The 27,872-nt window shown below is 42.4% G+C and overlaps 1 protein-coding gene across 1 annotated transcript in view; it reads left to right on the top strand.

Moving 5' to 3' along the window:
- LOC134464714 (hydroperoxide isomerase ALOXE3-like) overlaps positions 1–23,236 on the top strand; it is a 35,265-nt gene extending 12,029 nt beyond the window's left edge. Inside the window, exons 6-10 of the mRNA XM_063218068.1 lie at positions 1,007–1,176; positions 1,540–1,661; positions 9,404–9,504; positions 9,775–9,945; positions 23,057–23,236. Coding sequence (XP_063074138.1) covers positions 1,007–1,176; positions 1,540–1,661; positions 9,404–9,504; positions 9,775–9,945; positions 23,057–23,236 — 744 coding nt within the window. The remainder of the gene's footprint in view (positions 1–1,006; positions 1,177–1,539; positions 1,662–9,403; positions 9,505–9,774; positions 9,946–23,056) is intronic.
- The last annotated feature ends 4,636 nt before the right edge of the window (positions 23,237–27,872 follow it).

The raw sequence follows: 27,872 nt of genomic DNA, 5'->3' as shown, positions 1-27,872 counted from the left end.
CGGTTGAGCTGTCAGAATGGAACACTGATTTTTGCCTCTCTTTGCCTCACTCGTTTCGCCTGCTATATGTCCCTAGCGTGAATGTAGCGTCTATTTAGCTTCAGGCACCCAGGTCAATGCAGCGTATGCAGCATCAGGCTTAAATGGGTTAAGAGGCGTGGCTTTATCAACCACTCGCTCGCCACCATTACATGTAGGGTTGATTCGAAACGGGAAAGGCAGCTGTCCTTTCAGTGAGCTTACTGGACATCGAGTCACCAAGTGTAATTTGAAATGAAAAGGTGCTTTATTTCCTCCCTTGACAGTTCACTTCAATTGTGGGCGTAATGGGGATATTTGAGGGCAACATCAGATGCTGACTTGGAGCTGCCTTATACCCCAACTCCCTCTCAACAAGCTATTACCTCAAGGCTCTTTCTGACGTGTATGTACATAGATATTGAGAATCGAAGGGATGAATCAACATTGTAGCATCTAAATATGCTGTCGCTAGATCTATTTATAGCCTATTTTACAATTCCGCCATCTGGTGGTCATTCACCGCTCAAATAGCATGCGTAAGCTAAGCGCTAACGTGATGAACATAACTGTCATAGAATCACCGTAACATCAAATGTGCAGGGCAGCGCACTCGTTAGTGCCGTTTGAAATGACATCCTCATCAGCTAACTTCACCTGTCTGATCAGAGACCTGTTTATGTAGGGGGGTCACTGCCTTCTGTTTCGAATCGATCGTAGTGTGTAATGCAGTTGACGTGTGACTCCTTGATGTTAGCCGCTAATTGTTATCTGAAAAGAACATTTGCTTCTTTTAGAAGTATTGCCTGACTACAGTTGTGTCACTCCTCGATCTTTGCTGCTAATTGTTATCTAAAAAACATTAGCTTCTTGTAGAGGCGTTGCTTCAATTGTGTCACTCCTAAATGTTTGCCACTATATTGTCTGCAAGAATATCTGCTTCTCGTACGGTAGATGTGTTGCCTCTCTTCAATTGTGTCACTTGCAGTATGCCGGAGTAGGAGGTCAGTCCTTGACCGAGGTGCTGAAGCGTGCCACAGCCTCCCTGACCTACAGCTCCCTCTGCCTGCCTGACAACATTGCAGAGAGAGGCCTGGAGACGGTTCCCAATTACTACTACAGAGATGACGGACTCAAACTGTGGAGCATCATCAACAAGTACATTGGGAGTTAGGGCTTTTTAATGTTTGTCTGTGGTAGTGAAACGGATTAAAGCTACCAGTTCTTAGCATACAACGTTAGCATCCCTCCCTTTCACCTTAAAAACAAACACATATCACCTTGATGAGATCCTCTGAAATGACAAAGCTTTTCTATTGTCCATGTCATTTTCAGTTGCTTTACCAAAAAAACTGTATAAGCTCTTTGTTTTTTAATCGTTTTATAATCAGATTTCATATGAAACTATATAATTGTCTTCACAATAATTATTATTGTGTGTCTCTGACACCTGCTTACCACATACCTGTGTTTCTAAGTAGGATGTGAGAATGTGAGTATGTTATTGTATTTGTCATGCAGGTACGTGGATGGATTCTTGCAATATTACTACCAGTCCGATGAGCATGTGCAAAAGGACACGGAGCTGCGTGACTGGGTCAGAGAGATACACAACAAAGGCTTCCTAGGAAACATCAATTCAGGTACAGTATGTACCATGTGTACACGGTGCGATTTGCCGGGGGGGATAGGGGCGATTGTCCCCCCCTCTGGTTTTTATCTCTGCTGGAAAAATATCCTGGCTATCAAAATAAACTAACAAAAATATTGACATGACAGGCGAGTTGTGACCGTTTTCTGCACTCTGCACTCACTTTCAAAATTGCCCGATGTGGTGGAAACTTTGTTCTCGAAGGTCCCAGACTCCCCAGCAAACATTCAACAAAGTTGCGTTCTGTACGGGAATTAGTAACCTATCGCTAATGCAAACGACCTGCGAAAATGAAACGCCAAAGCAGCATTTCGTCCTTTTTTGGTGAACCATCAAATAAAAAACAACAGACCCTCCAACTAGTAGGCTAGTGCCTACAAACAGGCGCGCAAAAAGGGTATGAATTGCATTGCGTAAGAGCAGCGTCAGTGTGGGAGCAAACGAAGCAAACAAAAAAGACATTTGGTTTGAAATACTTTTGCTTCCAACTCCCAACTGTTCATGAGTGGCAATGCAAAAAGACGCATCGACAATAGGCAGATGTTGCGAGAGGCGTCCTGTCCAGATCACTTTCCTCAGGGTTTGTTTGTAAAAGTGGAGATGCACGTTGTGCCCTCTCACTAATTGATGAGGTGCCGTATTGGATGCAGAACGCAATGGCAAAAAAAACAGGTGCTCTAGGAAGGGTGGTGCTTTAAAGCGGAGCAGAAATGTTTGATTACTTCACAACAATCAAATAAAAGACCGCAAAAGGTAGGAATAAACTGTCATGTGGACTATATGAAACCAAAAGTCTGTGCAGTGCGTCCTGGCAATCAGGGTGAACCGAACCGAATATTAGGCTAAACACTAGCCTGATAAACCAGACTAAATGTGGATGTCTAATTGAGTCTGGCCTCGATGCATAATACATCCGAAGATTGTTGATGAGAACAACCTTCCCTCAAAACCCTGCCCGCTTTGATTCAAAACACATCTTTGCGTTGTAATTGGTTTGCCAGATTCATGGCATTCTGGCTTCATTGAATCATTATGCGAGGCCAGACCCACCCGTAGACAAAACATTTTGCCATCCAGCGGGTGGCGCTGGTTCACCAGGCTAGCTAAACACTGCTCTTCTCTTTAGTTGTAGGTTATACGCTGCTTTAAGAAGGCAGATTATTACATTGCATTTGGCAGACGCTTTATAACCAAAGCGACTTTCAAAAGAGGACATAATCAAGCCAACATCACTAGCAAATACAAAGTGCAAAGGAGATATACAGAACAACAAGTGCAGTTGCAAAAGTGGTTAGGTTTTTATATATATATATATATATAGAGAGAGAGAGAGAGAGAGAGAGAGAGAGAGAGAGAGAGAGAGAAAATAATGAGTACACAAACACACACACACAAACTAAACTAAACATCATGTTAGGAGTCTGCCCTTGGGCAAGGCCAGCTCAAGCATTAGTCTAGTAGATACTCTCGAAAGAGGAAGGTCTTTAGTTGTTTCTTGAAGGCTGCAAGAGATGTGCTTAGTCTTGCTGCCTCTGGGAGACCGTTCCACCACTTGGGTACCACAACGGAGAACAATCTTGACTGGGAGTACCTAGAGCGACTGGATGGTAGAGCCAGACGGCTTGTGCTGGATGAGCGCAGTTCTCTTCCAGTAACATAAGGCGTTACTAGGTCCGTCAGATAAGCTGGGGCCGTTCCTGTGATGATTTTGTAGGCAAGGGTCAATGCCTTGTGCTTGATCCGGGCGGCGATCGGTAACCAGTGCAACTCAATAAATAGAGGAGTAACAAGGGTCCTTTTGGGTTGATTGAATATCAACCGTGCCGCCGCATTCTGGATCATCTGCAGAGGTGTTAGTGCACAAGCAGGTAGACCTGTCATGAGTGAGTTGCAGTAGTCAACGCGGGACAGGACAGTGGCCTGCACCAGTCGTTGTGTAGAATATTGTGTCACCACAGGTCTAATATTCCGTACGTTGGACATCTGGAATCGACAGGTCCGGGTGACTGAGTTGATGTAGTTGGAGCATGACAGCTCAATCATGACGCCAAGGTTTTTGGCGACTTTGTTTGGGGTCACGATGATGGAGCCTATCTTGAGGTTGATGTTGTGACTGAGCGACTCTTTAGCTGGGATAACCAGGAGTTCTGTCTTGGCCAGGTTCAGCTGTAGGTGGTGGTCCTTCATCCATGTTGACAAATGGGTGAGGCAGGCAGAGATGCATTCTGAAACCGTGGTGTCCTCTGGACGGAACGACAGGTACATCTGGGTGTCATCAGCATAGCAGTGGTAGGAGAACCCATGTGTTTGAATGACACTTCCCAGGGAGGAGGTGTATATTGCAAACAGAAGGGGACCCAGCAGTGATCCTACTTAGGGTACGCCTGTAGTGAGGGTGTGAGTTCAAGACCGTTTTCTTTGCCATGACACACAAAGGAGTGTTCAGAGAGGTACAAGTTAAACCATGAGTGGACACCAGTTATTTCCCATGGTTGTGAGTATCCTGAGGAGTATCTTGTTGTTGACTGTGTCAAAGGCTGCAGATGGGTCTAGTAGGATGAGGAGAGGATAGTCCTTCCGATCTTGCAGTCCTTAGAGCTTCAGTCACTGAGAGTAACACAGTTTCAGTTGAGTGTCCACTTCTGAAACCAGATTGTTTTGGGTCCAGTAGTCCGTTCTGCTTTAGGAAGGGAGATGCTTGAAAATGGAGCATAAAAGGACTGTAAGTGCACCGTATTTCTGTCTGCACGCTAGCTATAACCGTTGGGCCTTGATCGTAAATCTAGGCTACTGTCAAAGCAGACGGAATGGGTGGAGTAGCGCATGAACATGCAATGAATTTGTAAAAGTTTGTACAAAGTTGCAATGCATAAGGACGACACGTTGAAGTAGGCCTAGCCACCTCTGCCTACACTCGGAGGGTATTTCTAGGGTAGTGCGCTTGGGATTTTGAGTGACTGAAGTGTCTTTGGCGCACAAAATACAGATATTCCCCTTGGCGATTTCAGTGTAACATTTTTGCGCAAGAGATGTCCAATTGCATTAGGCTACAAAAAACCTCTCAATGAAGACGTGTCCGTGTTGAAAAAAAATAGTCAACACCCCATGTCACGTTTCATGAAAAAAAAAACATCCCCCCTCTGTTTTTTTGACAAATCGCACCCTGCATGTATACATACATCAACTCACACCGTAGGCAGAGAGACAGAGAGTTATCAGATCATGAAAGTCACTCAGCATGATGTGTGGATTCCACTTAAAAGTCAATGACACATGGGCTCTTTGAGCTGTTGTCAGCCTGGAGGCTGATTGACAGACTGGTGAGCAATGCCGAGAACTGTCAGCTAGAAGATAGAGAAACCTGTTTCAGAGTTTTTTTTGTCTTCAGAATAGGAGTTCAACACCTTTCCTCCTACCCTATGCTATACTGCCCTACAATATCAGAACGCAGTATCTTGAAAATGGTCGAAAATGGGTTTAGACCGGAAATTGGCTTTAAAATACCTTCTTTTTCTTGTGTTAAAATTTTTTGGCCCAACTTGGTCCCGTTTCGGAAAAAAATGCAAAAAACTGATTATACTGCGCTTTTTGGTTTTAGGAGGTTACGTGGTACTAGCCAGGAACGCAGTATAATCCAAATTATACTGCACTTCTCCATTGACACCGTGGTTTTGGTGTAGACAGTAATACCACAACAGAGCTGATTTTTCAGCTAAAAAGTAATGAGAATGTTGTTTTTTTTGCTTTTTTCTTGTGTATAAATTTTCACCATAAAAAAGTATTATATGGAAGTGTCATCACCACTTTACCTCCAACACAGTCGCGTGGACAGAAAGGAAACTTTAAAGCCTTTTTTCTCAGTTTGGCATTTTGAATTATACTGCGTTCTGAAATTGTAGGGCAGTATAGCCCTACTGTCACAAAATCTGCAATGAGCAAGTCTTGTGTTATTTAAGGCTCTCAGTAATGACATATCAATACACCAGCAGGCCCATCTGCACAAAGAGGCAGAAGAAGAAGAATCACAATGCAGAAGCAACCAAAAGCACAACATTGCGTATTACCTCATGTATCAGTGTTATGACGGGTAACCATGAGCTAACCTGAGGCTGGATAATGCATTCCACTTTAAGAGTGGAAATTATTAGGGATTATGTTGAAGTGTTTTTGTTGTGATAGTTTTGTCAAAGACATTGGAGCCAGAGTACATCCTGACCTCTTACAAATTACTGTAGAGAAAATACAAACTGTGTCGCTAGTGTGCATGTTTGAAATTGTCAAACATATGACCTCTTTGTTATTCACTTTGCAATGCTAAGATGTCATTCACAAAATCGTAGTAAATAAAGGTAAAGCATAGTTTTTGAGAGAAAATAACTACATTTTCACTCCGCCGTGTTGAAAATATCAAATTTACAGGTAATCCTGGCTATATGTGTATCAGAAAATCTAAGAGTTTCCCAGTGAAAAATGTCACATAGGTTGTTGATATTTTCATGTAGGTGTTTGACATTTGCCATAATTCCAATGGCGCAATATAGTCATTTGCATTAGGTCCATCAATGTAGAAGTTTGGATGGCACACTTAGAAAGAAAAGCAGTAATAAGCACATTGAACATTTGCTACGTTGACAATGCGGTTTTATTATATACAGTATTTCTCAATTGGTTTTGTACATTTCTCAAATCTTTCTCGCAATTTGCAAAAAATAATATTCATTCTCAAAACAGCTTTAACAAATGGCTGGATGGATGACCTGCAAAACCAAGTCTCTTGCTCAACACCCTTAGTTTGTCTTTCAAAACCAAGTATTTGTGTCAATGAACGTATCAGTGCCAGCAGAATGGTTACTCATTGTGTCATAGTGTGGTCCGTGTATGGACAAGCTAGTCAAATCGATGTGTCATGTTGTCAATGGAATAGTACACTCTTAAGGATCTTTTCCGAAGCAAAATGTTGTTTAGATTGGATGGGAAATGTTTTTAGTTTAGTTTATTTGATAGGGACAGATACATAACATGTAGTTTGCAACCAAACAGCAAGCATCATAGCATTAAGCTATTATTATAGCCAAAAGCTAATTTCCAATGCCCGTCCCTAGAAGGGCTTTTAAAACAATACAATAGCATAGTTGTAAATTCGACTTTATATTGCATTGATCAGATAAGATTGTCCTAGATATACATTTAGACTATGACTATTTATTGACAGGTTTTCTAGCTGCAAAATAGGAAAAATAGCTAACTCTGGTTGAGGTGTCAAAATGTGCCCTCTACCATCCCTTTTTACTTGTCTTGCAAGCCCACGTGAAGAAAAAATCTAGAACTGTAAAGCAAAATAAATTTGAAACAATACACTGATACTGTATAAAGTGCATTTACTGTCTTGTGAAATTCTAGAGAAATATTGTAATTTTGCGTGGAGCGTAATTATAAAGGGCACATGAGGCATAGAGGGTCAGGAAGTCACAATTGAACAAGAAGTTCTGAGAATGATTATTCTGTTGTGAGAAATGTACAAAACCAAATGAGAAATACTGTATAAAGGGCACATGAGGCATAGAGTAATATAATGCAGTACAGTGCCTATTGTTGTATTGCATGCCTGTTATCTCTATCCCTTCTATTGCCTTTGATTAGAAAGAGTCAATATTTACCTATAAGCAATTTACCAATTCAGATCACATTTATAGACAAAAATCCAATGGAAATTATACAGTGCTTATCACATTATGACAGCTTGGTAAATCATTTTACATGTCAAGACTTAAAGTGGTTGTTCGCTATTTTAGACATTAAGCCCTATTTGTGTGACTTCTGGGGTGAAGTAGAGATGTTCTCATCACAATTTTGACATTTGGTGCTGAACGGAGCATTTGGGTATCCAAGACTGCAGCCCCCCCACCTTTACATTGACTCCAATGAAGCACTCAAGCAATCGATTATAAAATGGCATTAAACTTTTGTTTGAGAAGACATGGAACTCACCGTGTGGTCAGTGGTAGACAGCGATAAATTGACCCGAAAATTGCAGCGAAATATGCCTTCTAACTGTTGTTTAGCATTTGGCGGACCTATTTTTCCCCAGACGCCGTTGAATAGCAGTAGACATCCAGCCAGTAGGTAGCGATAGTGTGTTGTTTATGTAGACATCAAGGAGCGAGGTAGAACGGCTATCTTTGAGCGGGACTGGCTACAAAAACTACAGCTTGCATACAAACCATAGATAGTAACGTAAACAAACGCACCCCCGCGCGGAGTAATACTAGTCAAACCAATACAATCAATGAAGACGGACAATAATGAATATATCTTCTCTGGAAGCGTATTTCGCAGTGATTTTCGAGCCAACGTATCGCTGCCCGCCTCTGACCACTTGGTTTCATGTCTCTGCAAACGAAAGTTTAATGCCATTTTATGATCGATTGCTTGAGTGCTTCATTGGAGTCAATGTAAAGGTGGGGGGAATGCAGTCTTGAATACCCAAATGCTCCGTTCAGCACCAAATGTCAAAATTGTGATGAGAACATCTCTACTTCACCCCAGAAGTCACACAAACAAGGCTTAATGTCTAAAATAGCGAACTACCACTTTAAACTATGACATAGGGCCTAAATGTTTTGGGGGGTGAGATAGTTTCATGCATTCAGTGAAAAAGCTTTTTGAGTGATATGAAAAAGCAATTGATAATGTACAAAATTACTGAGAATTGTACACAGCCATTGCATGGTGGACGAGAGCATATGCCGAAAACAATGAGAAACTGATTTGACCATGTGCACAGGTAACACCAGGAAGTCACAATTGAACAAAGACTTTTGAGAATCATTATTCTGTTGTGAGAAATGTACAAAACCAATTGAGAAAAACTGTGTAATAATTCGGAATTAAAATAGTTCCGCCAAGTTCACTTTGACCTTTCATTTACTTGCGAATTGTGAAGTGTTTACATGATGTTTTCAAAGCGGAATTAAGCTTCATTCAGAATTAAAGTGAGTTGATTCTGAATTAAATATCTCATGTAAACGTAGCAATTGATGGGCAAAGTTGATCAATTGGACATTATCTACATGCCATATATTCCAAATGACATTATTTTACCTGTCCAAGGTGACCAATACAACTGTTTGAATTGGACAGGTGAGACCAAGTCATTTGGAACATGACATTTTGTGTTCTTGGAATGTAATTTATGAATCCATTTTCCCCATCAGTGGTAATGGGTAGACATTCTTAGCATGGATCAAACTTCATCCTCACAAAAAGTTATTCCACAGCCCTTCTAAGAACAGCCTAGCCACTCGCTATTAAGCCCAGTTGTTTGTATTAGTTTGTATTAGTTCTATGGTTTCGGAGACCAGAATGAATGGGACCCAATGGAGCTAGACACTTAAAAATCACTTTTTAAGCATATGCGTGGCTCAAAAGATCTAAAACTCAGCCGTGGGTATTTTCTATATATAGTCTTTCGAAAGCAACATCCGAATTACACAAGAAAAAATCATATACTGAGATAAAGGCACAATGAGGGGTTTTGCTCCATAGGACTCCATTCATTCTGGTCTCCGGGCCACCACGTGGACAAGGGTGGAACTGCCACTACAGCTCTAAATCTGCCATAGAACTAATACAAACCTGCCTCGTTTCGGCAACCGGAAATACACCGTGAGTGGGATATCTGGTCTTCCTAAGAGTATCTGTGGTTATTCCTTCTGTGTTCTTTCTCCTCCCTAGATATCCCATCATCCTTCCAAACACTGGCAGAGCTTGTCAAATTTGTCACCATGGTGATCTTCACAGCATCAGGCCAACACGCTGCTGTCAACAATGGACAGGTTAGTTACTATGGTAACTGGAAAGGCGAATTTCCATGTAAAGCTTATTTCATTTTTTTAAACTTACGAGATAGATAGATAGATAGATAGATAGATAGATAGATAGATAGATAGATAGATAGATAGATAGATAGATAGATAGATAGATAGATAGATAGATAGATAGATAGATAGATAGATAGATTGATTTATTGATTACTGAATTATTTGAAATATTTTGTCCCTAACTGACTTTTTGCTTTTTTGTTACCCCCACCCATCTCTGTCCAGTTCGAGTATGGTGGTTGGATGCCAAACTACCCCAGTGCCCTCAGAAAGACCCCTCCCGCTGAGAAAGACGAGGCCACAGAGGAGACCTTTTTGGAGACCCTACCTGACATTGGCACAACCGTCAACGGCATTGCCGTCCTGAAGCTGCTGAGCACAAAGTCAACAGACCATGTAGGTTCTCACATCACGTGCATCTTCATTCCTTATCCGTTATAATTCAAATACAAATCCAGCCTCTAGTGGCTTATTGCTGAAGCAATTATACACACATCCAGTACAGCACTGGTCTCCAAACAACGGCCCGCGGGCCAACTGCGTCCGCGGGCAGCAAACTTTTGGCCTGCCATGAGGTCCTTACAAATGAAACCATAAATGCGCCTATTTGTGGCCATGCGTGATTTACGAACACGAAAACGCCAGTGGGTCATATCGCTCCAAAGCATTCACAGATAGTTAAATCTTATACTCACAGTCTCATAACAGACCTTGACAATAAGGAAAAATAGAGAATTGCAAATGGGTTGTCTTCTAGACATCTAGACGCAGGCGCGGTTCTTGCATTGAGGCATTGCTAGGCAACCGCCTTAGGCCCCCAGCTTAGTCTCCAGCTGTAGGGGCCCCCTCTGTCCCCTTTGCAAATTTCACATGGGCCTATAGCTGGTAATTGGGCCCCTTTGGACAGTAATTCACAGATTAATGGTGATTTTCATAAATAATGAATTTTATATGTTTAAACTGGAAACAAGAACAACACAATACATTACAAAAAAATATAGATTCCGTGCACACCCTCTCTTTCACGTTAAATGGACTATTCCATCCTTGCGTGCCATGTGCGCCAGGCGAGTTCCTAAACATTCACACAACCACGTCTTCAGATAAGGAGGATAACAGTCAAGCGCCACACTCAACAAACTCTTCATGGTCAGTAACATCAAGCGGAGCACAAAAAATAGGAAGGCACAAGACGTTTGCAGACAGCGTTTGCTATGTTCAGTGTTGTTAGACTAAACGCAGCGTCACCACTTAAAAGAAACAATTAACACCCATAGAAGAAAACAACAGCCCTAACACCGGCAACCCCCTGTTTTTTTTGACAATGCTATGAGAAGTTGAGCAAGAAAGGAAAGCAGGCAAGAAAGCAACTCGCGCATTGAGCATAGAGTAGGTTACTCGATACTTCGAATAGACTTCTCAGGCGCGCGAGCGCAGGGAGAGTGAAGGCTGTGTTTCTGTTTATCTTGTGCACGCACGTCTTCAAATGGTTTGTTCGGGCGACAGCTTGACAGAGAGCGCGTCTTTTGGTTTATGTAGTAAATGTCTCCTTGATTAGTTTTTGGAACTTAGGGTGTCTATAACGTCCACGAAGACAATATCCACTTGAAAACGCAAGCGCCTACAAACCGCTGTTCTGTCAGAAAAGAGTGTGCACCTGTCGCCTACTCTGTCAACTTCCCACAGCGATATTTAAAAGTCTACCATGAAATCCAACATAGCCTACAGCATGGCTATGAGAAGTGTAGGCAAGATGGCAACTCGCTAATTGAGCGAGGAATTTGCTACTTCGATTTATGCCACGGGCACGCGAGCTAGGGGAGCGTGAACTGCGTTTCTGTTTAACCTGACTGCACGCGTGTCTCTTCTCAATGGGTCTGTTCAGGCAGGCTTGGGTCAGGGCGACCGTTTGACAGAGAGCACGCTTTTCGGTTTATTCAGTAAATATCTCCTTGATTAGTTTTGGAAAGTTGGAATGTCTAACATCCACGAGGACAATATCCACCTGAAAACGCCAAATGCCTGAAAACTGCTGTTCTGTCAGAAAAGAGTGTGCACCTGCCGCCTACTCTGTCTACTTCCCACAGCGACATTTAAAAGTCCTCCACAAAATCCCAAACCAACGTCACTTCAAATAGGTGACAGCAAGCATGGACATATGAAATAACACTTCAGTGAGGGGGGAAAATCACTCTGCTCTCATATCAAAGTGAAAGTGGGATTACAGAAAATTTCACATTTCAGTTTGTTCAATTTTGGCATGAAAAGTTGCAAATATTCATTGAAATCTGTCCAGAAAGGGTTGTAGCCCAAGATTGCCTGTTTTTTTTTGTTTGTAATTATTTTTTTAATGGAAAATCGTGATTAAAATTTTTTTTTGAAAAAGAGAGTTTATGTAAAAAAAAAAAAAGTGATATGAAATGGGCCGATGGGCCCCCTAGCTAAATTCGCCTTAGGCCCCCAAATTGCTAAGTCCGCCACTGTGTAGACGGACCGTTATTTCTCATCGCAATCGACCTCGGACATCACACCATTCGCAATTGTGCTGTGTCGAAGCACTCTCCTCTCTTCTGGTTGAAGATGAGGAAAATTCTCTCCTTCACTATTTTTGTTGTATTCATGAGGCCAGATACATTTTAGCCTTTGGTTAGGCCTACTTGCATTTATTTTAAGTTTGGCTGACAATTCCCGTCCAATACTTTAGAAGTAGGCCTATCCTATCACATTATGCAAGGAGTAGGCTACAATGTTAACACAACTCAAGCTCCAGAGAACAGTCGTGACCAAAAGAAAGGAGGACAAAAACTAAACTCTTTTCTCAAAAATATAGAGCTAGGTAGAAGATTTGCTGAATATTCCTAAAGGTCAATGTTGCCTGGCTGCAGCCTGTGCGCGAGCTGGGCCCTCTCTATTACACCACCTAAATCATGAGGCGCGAAGCGCACAGTTTTTTCCAAGTCGTCTGAGTTTTCTCAACTCTCTTCTGTTTGCAGATGTAAACAATTCTCCTTTGCTTCTAATCTATTGTATGTCTTTGTGATATCAGCTTTGTTTTGTCCTTTACTCGGAGTAATATTCAAGGTTTGGTTGACCGTAAGGAAGTGTCGCATTATGCGAGGTCATTTATGTGAGAGCAAACGCGCCACGCAAGCTTCTGAGAACAGTACCTTGCCCAACCCTGCCCCTAACCCGACGTCCAGAAATGTCCAGGAAACATATGTAGTCAGGTAGAATAGGGTTTAATAATCCTTATGGCCCACCTCATCTCCCTGACAGCCTGTAATCTGCACGCACGGAGCGTGTTTCCCACTGTTCAACCAGAAGAGTCTTGAGCGCTCAGTTAGGCTATGAAGAGTTGGAGCACTCTTTCCTCTGTTAGATGTGGACGCTTCTCCTCCCCTGCGCTATTTTTGTGTATTTGTGATATCATCTTCATTGCATTTTAGCTCGCCCGCAGTAGTATTCTAAATTCGGCTGATAATCTTCGTAGTTTGGAAAGGGTGCGTTATGCGACATCATTTGAGGAGAGAATGCATGATACATCGGGTAACTATATGCGTCGGGGGGGGGGGAGGAGCTAACATGATTTTCGAAAATGACTGCAAACACTCAGGCAGAAGGAATACAGACGAGCATGCCTGGCAGGGGCGCCCCCAGGAATTTTGGGCCCTTTGAAAGATTCTAATTTAGGGCCTACAACCCCCCTCCCCCCCCCCTTCTTTTTTTCCCCTTTTAAATTATTATTATTGTTATTCGGGGGAGCGGAGGGGGGCATGAAGGGCATGGATCCAACACATAGATTTATATAGGCCTAATTTGAATTGTTAAGAATCTTCAGAGGGGGCAAATAATCATTCTGAAAGACATAAAGCATTATGGTCGGAAAAGCTGAGGCTTTTGTTTTTCCATATTCAAATAGAACAAATTTCACAATATCATTTTCATGGAATCTTAATTAAAATAGCGCAGATAGCTACTCAACATAGAGACCATTTTCCTTTCTTTGCGCCTACCCCGTGTGGTTAGCCGCCTGGGTAGCCTACGGGACGCAATTCCATAGGGTTACACTCACAGAGTTTATTGGTAGTCCGCGTGAGTCTGGTATTAGACATAGGCTGTGCCGTGTGCGCAGATTATCCAAAATGATTTGGTGACTGATCTAACCTGCAGCTGTCTCGTCAAGTCGCTGTTCATTTTCTGCATCCAAGTGTAACGGAGGCTAACTAGCACAGAGTTGGCGTGGAACGTTGGTAAAACCTCCCTCCGATAGCCTCATACAGTCTCATGCCGTTGGGCCGAGAGACTAGTCTCTTGGCCCAGCGGTATCGCACTGTGTCTCCCATTGCCGAACCGTTGTAGTTGACGAGGTCGCACGTTCGATCCCCGAGGGGGGTGAACAGGTGCAAGATGACCTCCGTCACAGTGGTGCCGCTGACCCGGGATGGGAGTGAGGTTTAAGGGGGAGAGTGTAACGGAGGCTAACTAGCACAGAGTTGGCGTGAAACGTTGGTAAACCTCCCTCCGATAGCCTCATACAGTCTCGTGCCGTTTGGCCAAGAGACTAGTCTCTTAGTCTACTTGCCATGAGAGGGGACCCGGAAATGTTTGGTACCCCAAAGTTTTTTGATGGAAATGTATAGTATAGGTCCCCAGTACATAGAAACAGCCGGATGCTACTTTGTAAATGTTGAGCAATTCTTTTATTAGCATAATTAGCATAAATTAGCATAATCGCCTTTATGGCCTTATTATAGGATCAGTTTGACCAATCTACACAATCTTGGTGTGGTTTTGGGGGTTTTGGAGGATGCTGAAATCATTTCTGACATTTATAAATGCCTATCAGATTCAAAATTCCTCTTAATGTCAAGGGTAGACACATTTTATGCCTTTATGAGCTGATTTAAGCAACGTTCTTGGGTAATTGACATACCATAAACCTTACCCATTTTAATTATTCCTACCCATGGGCCTACTATATGAAGTAGATGAGCTACATCTATTGCAAAATACAAATAATTAAGGTAGAGACTTGAGGTGCTGTAGTACAGCGTATGTGTAAAGTGAGTTTGCTTCACTGTGCTAACTTCAGTTAGGTATTTTAGTTTGAGGATCACTTTTTTTTCTCCTCAGTTTTTTGTAGGGGGAGAGCACTATTGTACGTCATTATGGCACTAGTGTATGTGTATTTTTATTAGCATAAGCACCTTCCTGGCCTTATTGCATGATCAGTTTGGCCAATCTTCTCAATCCTGGTGTGGTGGTGGGGGTTGGAGGATGCTGAAGTAATTGATGACATTTATACAAATTTAAAAATTCCAGTTCATGTCAAGGGTGATGATTGCGGCAATATTTTTGGTAAAATACACACCTATTTTTTCAATTATTTAAAGCCATACTAAATGTAGTTAACTGGTCATATCTAAGGCACTAACATAAATCATTGCAATGCAGCTTGTGCTGAAAGTGTTAGAAGAGAACGAATAGATAATAACTGATAATGCAAGTCAAAGCCCAAAGCTACTGTACAGAAAAAAATGTAATCACAATAGAGAAAAAAGCTAATTAAACTAAGATAATGAAATAGCATTAAACAAAGTAATAATAGTAATACAATTTATTAGAGCATGCATTACAAAGTGTATAGGAACAACATTTGCCAACAACATTTTGGGAAATTGTTCTTTATCAAAAAGGTAAAGCCCCTTTGATGCCTACACATGACACGTAGAGATATATCAATTACAACAGCACATACAACACAATTACTCAGAACTTGGGCTAGTTGCTATGCTAGCCAGCATCTGTAACTATTACACTGTATACTAGCTTCTCTACAGAGACATCATCATCATTGTCACTGTATTCATCTTCACTGTTCTGTTATAGTCTCTTCTTCACCAACAACCCCTTGATTCTTCGAACCTGTTGCTATTGGGTGGGTATATTGCAACACGTAAGGATGATGTGAGGATAGCTGAGAAGAACACCAAAAGGTAGACTTGTTGCCCTTCCTTCGGCATCCATTTTCATCAATGATTGAAACTGGGACAGGATTCAGCTCAGTGAAAGACTGTAGACAACTCTACTTTTCTCTGGGTTCATGCCATCAGCAGTTGAGCAAATCATGCATATATGATCTTTCTGTCGACTTTCAACCCTCTTGTCTTTACTTTCATCGTCACAACTTCATTTCAGAAGGTTGCATGAAATCCCACCAGGGATTGAAGACGAAAACAACATGCTCATGTCTTTGTCCAATTTCCACTGCATCTTGCAGATTGACCTTTTCATCTGCCACCAGCCCACTGATAATGTGGTGGAGGGTTGGGGAGTCTGTGGTGAGTGGGTGGGAGTTCTCATAACACTCACAATTGAGCCCAGTCTTGTCAGCATCCAACTTCCATTGTCCCTCCCCATCCTCTTTGTGTATCTTGGGCTTCATTGTTTTATCCAGTGCTTCTGTATACATCTCACTCAGTGACTGGGACAAATGGGAACAGATTACACATGACTGAGTCCACACAGAAACCTGATCAGGGTTTGTTGAGATACCTTTCATCTCCAACCTTGCATTATGCATGTCTGGTCTCAAAATATATCTGCACTCAGTGCTGTCCCACCATATGAGTGACAGCATCAGGGATATGCTGCATTTCAAGCAGGTGTGATCCAACTTGCATAAAGGTGATGACCAGAAGCATCTGGTAGCATCTGTTGAAGACAATGTATTTGAATGAGCCAATTCGGTGAGCTATGAATGCTGGGGTGATGAAGCAATCTGCCCATAGCCGGTCCGTGAGCCAGGCCTGCCATTTAAGATTGAGTTCATACCTCCATATGCAGCCATTATGAGCTCATTCAGGCCAGTTGAATTAATCACATGACCTAATGAGCTAATGAATGACATGAGGGTCTGCATCATCCCAGGTCTCAGTATGACTGATGACCATTGTTGTGGATCATGGCATTTGATCCGACAGACCATCATGTACAGCTGCATTTCAAAAGTATGTCACTGTACCTCATGCCAAGGTTCTTAAGTGAGTGTCTAGGTATGAAATGGTACTAATAACTGTATGTCCTTGCTGACTTGAAATGAGTTTACTGAGTAGGTGAAGGTATTGCTGTGCATTTTTAAAATGCTGTGAGAAAGACAGAAAGCTGTCCATTTCGGTGCCTAGGTACCTAAAAACTTCCACTTACTCCACTGTCTGTCCTTGGATGGAGAGTGGCTGGAACAGAGTTGATGTCTTGTCCCTGCCCTGGCTCCTTTGTCTTTGAGACATTCAGCTCAAAGGAAAGATCTACAAAAGTTTGGCTCAGGTTGTCAACTACCTCCAGGTAGCGAGTTGGAGCATCAGGGTCAGACATATGTGCCACTAAGGCAATGTCATTAGCATATTTTATACACAAAGAGAGGAGAGGATTGGGGATAAAACACAACCTTGAGGAAGTCCAGAGTTCAAGGTGATTTTTCAAGACGCACAATGGAGCACCTAAGTCTCCACCCCTTCCGGGCGTCTTGTGGGCCTGGGAACGCAAACACTTTTGACTGGGCTGTAATGGACTGATCGAAGCTATTTTCCGACCCACCTCGCATTTCCCCGTCGATCACACATATGCTGTGCCTCAGAATTAATAACAACCAATGGTGTGCTTGTTGACTTCACTTGGCAAGCGATTTTTGAGTTGTGTGTGTGCAAAAATATGTAATTATTTGGACTACACAACAGACGTCGCATGTCCGACGTGCAGCCACTTAAGCCACGGTGCAGCGGTAGGGTTGGCTGTGCCTTGGTTCACGTCAGATATGCGAGGCGCACGTGTAGTCTCTAACACAGTTTTGCACAAAAGCTAAAATAGCGTTTCTTGCGTGTCGAAAATGAGTGGTCTTACGACGCAAATCCAAACCTTTCAAATTCACAGTCATCATATGTGAAATCCGGAGCACATGCCAAACGGGATGAGGATTTAGCTTGACTCGCTCCATTAAAGGATTTATCCGGAGTTGGAACAAGTTTGCCTGATTTTTGCATGTTTGGGATGAAATACAGTCACTCTAGAGCAAAATCAAGGCAAAAGGATGCGTTTTGAGAAAGTTTGATAATATCACGTTAGCCTCGTTAGCCATATCAGCCGATTGCCGATCAGCTAGATTGCCGAGTGCGTCGCACCATCAGCTGTGGTTACTCGCTATGGAAATAATCACAGCTGATGGTGCGACGCACTCGGCAATCTACTTGGTGGGCTTTAGTGTCAAATAGTTGTCTTGACCGTAATTTAGATATTCTCAAGGTAGTAGCTTCACAAAACACATTCTGCAGACCTTTCAAGAATACATGAAGGACTTTGGACACTTTGGTTTATGTGTGGATACCCTCAACATATTACGAGGTAAGTGTGACGTTGTTTTGAGCTGTGCAAGACTTTAAAATGTTGTGTTTTTGAAATGTGTGTAAACGACGAAAAACGATGCCCGCATCTTTCATATTGCATAGCTGATATGGCTAACGAGGCTAACGTGATATTATCAAACTTTCTCAAAACGCATCCTTTTGCCTTGATTTTGCTCTAGAGTGACTGTATTTCATCCCAAACATGCAAAAATCAGGCAAACTTGTTCCAACTCCGGATAAATCCTTTAACTCGCATTCAAAATTTTGAGAGCTCCAGCCCCACGGATCGGAAGTAGAAGGGCGTGACTTAGGTGCCCCATTGAAAAATACCTGCTTGTGGTCTGTCCTGCAGAAAACATTTAATCCACTGGGTAAGTGCTGGGTGGATCTGAAGGCTGGAGAGCTGCTGGAGGAGTGTGTCAATATGCACAGTGTTGAATGCAGAAGAGAAGTTCATGAACAGGATCATGGTGTGTGGGTGTATTGAGTCCAGGTTCCTGGCTACTGTGTCCAGAAGTGAGAGGCTTGCATTCTTCACACAACGGCATTCCCTGTAGGCAAACTAGTGTGGGTCCAGCTGGTCTGACACCATACAGGAAAGAAGGCCACACATCAGTCTCTCCATACACTTGCACCGCACAGATGTTAATGCCACTGGTCTGTAGTCCTAGGGATCTTTAGCAGTTGACTTCCTCGGGATGGGGATGATGGTGGATTCCCTCCATTGGTCAGGGGCACAGCCAGAGTCCAGGAGATGCTTAAAAAGCCTGGTGAGAACACCACTTAGCTGGATGGAGCATTCTTTCAACACTCTCCCGCCCTGTCCGGGCCAGAGGCCTTGTATGGGTTGACTATATGCAGTATGGAGGTCAATAGCTGCATTAGCTTACACATCTCTACACGGAGCAGACATTGTTAGGAATATTGGAACCCTGCTGTTGGTGGTCGAACATTTCATTTTCCTACCTGGCTATGACCTGACTGACCTTCATTTGTACATTGTGAGATGTAGAGGTAGGCTATACGATTTGTGACATGTTGCAGAGGTTGGGCCAAAACATACCAAGGCGGAACGGAACCGGCGTGCACGGCCAGTCCTGTTAAAAACCCTCCCCACAGCTAAAGCTAGCGTGCCACTTTGCCATTCATTTGAATGAGACACCGCCGGTCGCCGGCGTGAAAAATACGCTCAAGTTCTATTTTCCAAATGCAGCGCGGCCCGGAGCCGGCTCCCGTTCCGCTGACGCCCGACTACTGGCGGTTGGTGTGTAAGGACAGATATGTTTCAATGTATTTTCACCGACGCCGGTAAAAAACGTGCCCGTTCCGCGACGCTTTACCGCCTTGGTGTGTAAGACCCCTTTGATGCTGCACCAAGTTTGGCAGTGCAGTGACATACAATAGTGCCCCCCCCTCCAAAAAACTGAGAAAGAAACAAGTGATCCTCAAACTAAAATACCTGACTGAAGTTAGCACAAACCATGAAATCTTTCGAATGCATTAAGTAAAGAAAATAAGAACCAAACTCACTTTCCACATACGCTGTACTACAGCACCTCAAGTCTCTACCTTAATTCTATGTCTTTGGCAATAGATGTAGCTCATCTACTTCATATAGTAGGCCCATGGGTAGGAATAATTGAAATAGGTAAGGTTTATGGTACGTAAATTACCCCAAAACATTGCTTAAATCAGCTCATAAAGGCATAAAATGTGTCTACCCTTGACATTAAGAGAATTTTGAATCTGATAGGCATTTATACATGTCACAAATGACTTCAGCATCCTCCAAACCCCCCAAAATCACACCAAGATTGTGTAGATTGGTCAAACTGATCCTGTAATAAGGCCATTAAGGTGATTATGCTAATTATGCTAATAAAACAAATTGCTCAACATTTACAAAGTAGCATCCGGCAGTTTTTATGTACTGGGGACCTACACTATACATTTCTATCAAAAAACTTTGGGGTACCAAACATTTCCGGGTTCACTATAGGGCCCTATGGGCTGGCAAGTAGACTATCTTGGCCCAACGGTATCGCACTGTGTCTCCCATTGCCGAACCGTAGTAGTTGACGAGGTCGCACGTTCGATCCCCGAGGGGGGTGAACAGGTGCAAGATGACCTCCGTCACACATGTTTTCCGTCGGACTGAAACTGAACGTGACTAACAGGTTGTGGTGCGCTGTCCATCAGCACCACGCTGACATTAGTCTAATTTAGACGTCCGATAAGCATTTAGCCTATTTCGTGCCAAGGGTAAAACTCTTTGTAACTTTTATATGAACAAGACAATCTCTTGCCCTAACCATTAGGTTAGCCTACTCCGTGTTGTTACATTGTTGTGAGGAATGATTGTAAAAATAGCCACCTCTTGTCAAATGCACCGCTCTCCTACATGATAACTAAATGGCTGATGAGAGCATCCAAAACTTTGTTGTCAAATCAGCCTTCATTCCCCTCGCTTAAGTTTCAACTGATGCTGTTGGGTGACCAGAGATAACCAAAACTTTACTGATGAGAGGGTCAAAACCGAACACAAACAAAAGCAGGTCAACGAGTGTTGTGTTCCCCCTTGCGCTGTTGGTCCACACCGCGCTGATAGACGTGCAACATTCATCACGAAACGCGGATATAATCTACAAATTTGATATGGACAAAACAACAACCCCTCCATCATGAGTGTTGTGCCATTGCTATGCAGGACAATGACCGAACCATTTGGTTATATAAAAAACATTATTTTGGCACTTAATAGGCTACCCACGATTGAAGCCCTGCAATCGCTTCAGCAGTAGGCTATGGTCGTCTGGAAAGTAGGCTATTATGTTTGGAGGCTAAGTAGTTCACTTTTGCCGTTTGCTCGCGGTGACAATAAAGGTGGAATTTTTAAATAGTAGCATAACGTGCTCTCTTGGAAGTTTATCCAAGGATTCTGTTTGTTAGTTAGGCCTATCATTTGATTGCGTTTGCAAACGCAATGTCATTGAGTGAGCATACCTTCTTTCTTGGAGAAAAATTGAGTGACCAGTTGCCTGCTTCTGACCCTCTCTTCTTTCTGCCGTCTTTTCTTGAGTTTTTGCCAACCCGACTACATTACTCTGTCACCACCAGTTCACCATCATGTGGTTAAGACATAGATTGTAGCCTACAGCCTATATTACTAACATTCTAACATTCTATGGGTTAAGAAGACCTCAAAGTCGCTCTGTACTCCTGCTGCCAGCATTTCGGACGCTGTGCGATTCAACGCCTCGCGCGCCGCCAGATTGGACCACACCATTTCGCAAGAGCTAAGGGGGGAAGGGTCCTGAAGAACTGACGAAAACGTTATGGAAATCGATAGTTGTGTGTTTAATGGGCCTACGTTCATTTCCAATTACCATTTCATTGTAAATATTTTTTTTTTTTTTAAAAAGGCAAGAATATTAGTTCTAATATTTTATTAGGCTATTAATTGCCATCCGCGGACGGGCCGTTGCGAACCACCTTTCCCCGCCTGTCGGCGCCCCTGATCCCTGGAAACTAACTATTTTATCTGCCTGGGTGCCACCTGTGGCATGAGCTTGCATTGACTGAATTGGGATTTTAGTCCTATATTTGTTTTAGGTCTTGTCTTGACCTCTCTCTCTCTCCCTCCATCCAATTCCTGACTGAAGTGGCTCTGCTGCAGCTGAACATGCTCTCTCTCTCTCTCTCTCTCTCTCTCTCTCTCTCTCTCTCTCTCTCTCTCTCTCTCTCTCTCTCTCGTTAATTTGCCCACACTATATATAGTGCAACAGCTAATAATTACCCCCCATATTTTTTCAGCAATGTTTCTGTATTTGATTTTTTAAATTATTATTGTTATTGTTATTTTAAAAAAAAATGTCCCGCGGCCTCACTTGCTCTGCATAATTTGACCCTTTGATTTGGTTAATAACTGGAGACCACTGCAGTACAGTATAGCATGATCATGGTAGTCTATACCTTACAGGGGGGCAAGCGCTATTCAGACATTCAGACATACCGCTATTCCGACATCAGACATACCGTAGAGTTAGGGGCAGGGTTAAGGTTAGAGTAACTTCATGCACTCTCCCTAAACTGATAAAACCTGAGCAACGTAGCACAAACCGCAGATTTGGTAGATTTCGATGGGAAATGTGCCGGTATTCAGACAATAGACATCAATGTCTGAATAGCGGCATGTCTGAATAGTGCCATGTAACGTTATATACAGTGTTTACCTAAACAACATCAATTTTCCAATATGTGGTTTGTTCTAATTTAATTTTTTTAACTTATTTGGTTATTTTTCCAATATGTGGTTTGTTTGCTATCAACAATCGTTGCCCACTGTCCAGAGTACCCTCTGCAGAACACCAATGTCCTAATATGTGGTCTCTTTACAGTATTTCTCAATTGGTTTTGTACATTTCTCGAATCTCTCTCGCAATTTGCAAAACATAATATTCATTCTCAAAACAGCTTTAACAAATGGCAAAACACGGTGGATAACCTGCAAAACCGAGTCTCTTGCTCAAAACCCTTATTTGTCTTTTAAAACCAAGTTTTTTTTTGTCAATAAACGTATCAGCGCCAGCAGAATGGTTAGTCATTGTGTCATAGTGTATGGACAAGCTAGTCAAATCAATTTCTCATGTTGTCAATTGAATAATTCAGTTTTATATTACATTGATCAGATAAGATTGAGATAGTTTCATGCATTCAGTGACAAAGCTTTTTGAGTGATATGACAAAAGCAATTGATAATGTACGAAATCACTGAGAATTGTACACAGCCATGGCATGGTGGACAAGAGCATTTGCTATATGCCGAAAACAATGAGAAACTGATTTGACCATGTGCACAGGTAACACCAGTAAGTCACAATTGAACAGAGACTTTTGAGAATCATTATTCTGTTGTGAGAAATGTACAAAACCAATTGAGAAAAACTGTAATATTGCGATCAGCATGGGGTCTATACATCAAGATGACAACTTATCCTTTGTATCCACTGTAAAACATCAATGTACCAATACAGTATGTGGTTTGTTTAAACACTGCTAGCTTGTGTGGACTGCCCAGTTAACTTGCTTTCTTTGCACATTGTCCATAGTACCCTCTAGGGAAGTTTCCAGAAGATCTATATGATGAGCGGGTCCCAGTTAAGATCACTGACAACTTCCAGAAAGATCTCAAGGAGCTGTCGTCCTCCATTCAGAAGAGGAACAAGAAACTCGTGCTCCCCTACACCTACCTGGATCCCAAAAAGATTGATAACAGTGTGGCCATTTAAATGCTGCATATGTGAAGAGATCAGATGCAAAACCCTGTACATGTCAATTCAGAAATATATATATCTAAAACTGATTGATAAAAAAATGTGATGAGATGTTGGTAAAACTTCGTCCAAACCTGGGGTCACGGCTGCGAGATTGGGTCTGGACTGTCTATCTTTCTCCTATTCTAATAAACTCTAAAATAATTTTGTCACCACCTGTTTACTAACGGATGTTTAAAGTTTATACTATGGGGCCTATGACTCTGTAAACCTAACCGCACTGGCTGACCTTATTGTATAATCCAAGTAATTACAAGGTGTATTTTTTTGCGCACAAACAACTCACACATTGTTAAAAAAAGTTGCTGTACTGTAGGCCCCTGCAACAGACAAATTCCGCAATAAAATTAGGTAGATGGCGTCATAATTCCTAGCTAGGAGTGAGTACTAAGAAAAGATTGAAATCTCAAATTCAACAGCATACAAAATGTTCAATTCCATATTATTCCACAATTCCAATTCCGTTATACAATTATTGATTTTTTTCCCCCCCAACCTTTTTTCCCCTCTGGCAGGTGGGGGCTGTCTGAGTACATTAGATAATTTATCTTGTGTAGTTCAAATACAAGTTAAGTCAGTAGTCATATCGATGGATACTGTTAAGATACTGTTTTGTTTCACAGCATATGTGTGGAAAAAGCTCCCTCTTCCTTGGACCAGGACAACTGCCCCCTTGCCCCCTCTTCCTACAACCAGTCACTAAAACAAACGTGTGTTGTGTTGCAATTGCAGATGATTATTTTTTCTCAACCTGTTCTGCGTTTTTAACATGTTTACCCCGATGTAAAATAAAGGGTTTTTAATACTTCAACTACCTTGACTCAAAGGAGAGTGCTTTGGATACAGTTCATAAGTCTGTCAAGCCCTAAAAGGAATAACCAGATGCACCCCTTCAACCTGGAGAAAAGACTATAGAGCGCTCGATTCTTTCCTTTTGCAATTGATTATCCTCGTGCTTCGAAACACCGTTTCTGCCACTTTTTAAGGCAGACAATTGTGTAAAGTACCCAAGTCAAGGTCACGTGCTTCAAATTAATGAAAAATAAACGAAAAAGTGGTTAAGTGGCTCCCTCGATGATCCGGTTCCCATCTTTCACTTCAGGGAGCCGTTCAAAAGAATCGGCTCGTTTGCGAACATCACAACTTAGTCTGTTCAGTTTCTGTGGTATTTTGTGTCTCGAGTTTACCGCTAGTGTGTGTGGAAGCAGCAACACCTTATTGGGAAACACACCAATGTCACATGCAATGACTCTTCTACTGTATTTCAGAGGAGTGCTTCAGTCCATTAAGAGTAACCTGGTTCTCACGCACAAAGTTGAGCGAAAATGCACGAGGGGTCTGCTTGAGAGCCAGGCTACATTAAGAGAAGCTATTGTACAAACACGGCACACATAAGTGTATATACAGTACGTAATACTACATTATCCATTCTGGAAGTTGCTTTATTTTCTACTGATCTAAACTTTTGTGTTTCACGTATGTGGTAAGAACATGCTAAATACTGAGACAATGTGACACGAGTTACCTGTAGCAATGTAGGGTTTGGTGACTTGCTTCTGGAATGGGATTTGAACTAGCAACCTCCCAATCACAAGACTAAAGCTTTAGCCATTACGCCACAACTGTACCAGATAAAATAAAACAATAAAATGCAATAATAAGCAGATGTTATTTTACCCATCATCGCCGCACTCTCCCTGTAGGTGTTGTCTGCACACATGTAAGCCCGCACAGCCTCCTTCATCTTGCACAGTTGAACGTCACTTCTGGCTGAGACAACCTCGACTCCGTTCACAACAGTCACGTCGAACATGTCAGGATGCTTTTTTAAGATTTCGTCAACGCATCTTTGGGGAATCAGTCCCATGCCTAGCAGTTCTTTATATGTTATTGTTCCTCCGTTATGGCAAATAGCCCAGAAAATGTCCAATTTATCAACCACTTCCATGACGGTGTATTCTGTGTAGGCTATTTTATGCGTATTTCAAAAGTGTATTTTTCAAGGATGCCAATGCTGTAAGACATCTATTGCCTAAGTAGTGCTCAGTCCAGTTTGCGACCAAAACTGAGAGTAGCCTAGATGTTTTTTCGGTGCAATGCTGATTCTGCAGAATTCATAGTTTTGTTGTTCAGTTTTATAGTTCAGCAGCTGTACTTTCAATTTCACTTTAAAAATGAATCATTGACAAACCACAGTTGCGGCCACACAAGGAACAGAAAATGACGTGTCTTTTTGTAGATGGTGAAAAAGCATCTGATTACCCATGTGAGCTTATGAATATCAGGCATTAGGGCGCTCGACTACCGCCGGTTGGTGTGTAAGGACAGATATGTTTCAATGTATTTTCACCGACGCCGGTAAAAAACGTGGCCGTTCCGCGACGCTTTACCGCCCTGGTGTGTAAGACCCCTTAAACATAAGTGTTAATGTCCCCTGTGTATGCCATGTACGTATTGATGGACCCCTTTGAAAATGAGATGATCCATCTCAGGGGGCTATTGAAGTTGAAATGTGTTGTCTTTTTAATTTTTTATTTTTTTGGGGGGGGGGGGGGGGACTTTATTTGATAAGACAGTGTGAGAGGTGGACAGGAAGCAAATTGGGAGAGAGACGGGGCGGGGTCGGCAAAGGACCGGGGCCGGGAATCGAACCCTGGTCAGCCGCATGGTAGGCAAGTGCCCTACCGGTTGGCCACGGCAGGGACGCCAATTCTCAATTTTGTCTTGAGTCTGACATCACATATCCGATAGGGAAGACCTCTTCTTCACACACACACACACACACACACACACACACACACACACACACACACACACACACACACACACACACACACACACACACACACACACACACACACACACACACACACGCCTTCAATCAAAAGACCATTCTCTAATATGCCTACATGTTAGACAATATAGCTTTTTGAATCTTTTGAGTCTTGAATCCAGACCAGTCTGACGGAGACTGAGGGATTGTGTGGGCGTTTTGATTGTAGGTGCATTTGACATTACCTGTTTCAGGTCTCGTTGATCTGTGTCTGTAGTCATGGGGGGGGTTGTAATGGAGTAGCCTGGCGACACCATCCTATGTACTCCACCCAAAGATTTTGGCTCTGCACATCGTCTGGCAAAAGCCTCGAGCTCGGCTCTCTCAGTGTTTAGCCAATCAGCAAACAGTTGAGAGTGGTGACGCAGAACTCACCCGCGAAGACCGTTACTAAGGTATCTATACTCATACTTTTGTTTTGTTATTTGTGTGCTTTTGCGACGCTATATCATAACAGTCATGCTAATAAAGCATAATATGGGTTTTAATTTGAATTCGGAAGTCCAATGAATTTAAATGGCATAGTATCTCTCACCCTCCACGGAGACGGATTCCTCTTGGCCTTTGCCAGACTTTTTGACACAGTCAACAGTCACTTTCGCCCAGGCTAGTAGTGGGGTGTGGTGCAGTGCAAACTTTTGGTTGTACAGTGGTTGTGGAACAAGACATCCACACTGACACCAGTGAACTTTTGGCCACATGACACGGCTCTATTTTGGTGACATCAGCACTTCTGGTCACGTCAGACGCGACTTCTAACCATCATGGAACATTTTCAGAGTGCATGTGGTGAAGTCAGTGTAGGCCAGGGGTGCCCAACCAGTCGATCGTGAGCTACCAGTCGATCTCGAGGGGAGTGGCAGTCGATCGCGAGACATGTAGGCCTAATGTGACGGGGAAAATACTGTCTTTCAAAAGTAGGCTATGTAACAAGTTGCAACAAGTTGAAACAATCCAATGAGTTCTCATCGCTCTCTCTCTCTCTCTCTCTCTCTCTCTCTCTCTCTCTCTCTCTCTCTCTCTCTCTCTCTCTCTCTCTCTCTCTCTCTCTCTCTCTCTCTCTCTCTCTCTCATAGTAAAGTGAACTTAACTAGCCTACTATTTACCCATAACAAATTTCTGAGCCCTTTTTAATTTGTAGCCTACCACTGAAGGCATGATAATGCTTCATCATATTTTAGAAATAGGGCCCGTGCCTACATAGGCCTTTTATATACCAAATGTTTATCATTTTGAAATTGTTTCAGTTGTTTATGACTTGTGTATGACTGAAATTATCTCTGCATACTATCAGTCCATTGCTTTGTAAAGATAGGCTATTCAACACAGTTTAAAAACACACTGAAAAGATACGGCCATAGTAGCCTACTAAAAACATTTTGTTCATAATAGTGGTTATTAATAATAATAATAATAATAATAATAATTGTATTTGTATAGCACTGTGTCATACAAGGCATGTAACTCAAAGTGCTTAACAAATGGGAAAAAAACATTGTTAGAGATAGATTTAAAAGGAGAGGTAGAGAAGAGAGGCAGAAAAAGCAGGAAGGCAGAGGAAGAAGAGATAGACAGAGAATGCAGAGTCATAAGGTCAACGTAGGTTAGGACCAGGATTCTTAGATGTGTAAGGTCCATAGTGGCTGGGCCTATCATAAGTCATAGATAGTCACACAGAGATTGGGCGCTCAGGTGCGGCCCCTGGTGGCATCAGGGGTGAGGAAAAACTCCCTTTGGCTTGATTCATAGTTTGTGAGG

The sequence above is a fragment of the Engraulis encrasicolus genome, chromosome 15 (assembly GCF_034702125.1).
Source record: "Engraulis encrasicolus isolate BLACKSEA-1 chromosome 15, IST_EnEncr_1.0, whole genome shotgun sequence".
Taxonomy (NCBI): Eukaryota; Metazoa; Chordata; class Actinopteri; order Clupeiformes; family Engraulidae; genus Engraulis; species Engraulis encrasicolus.
This window is presented reverse-complemented; position numbering and strand designations above follow the sequence as displayed.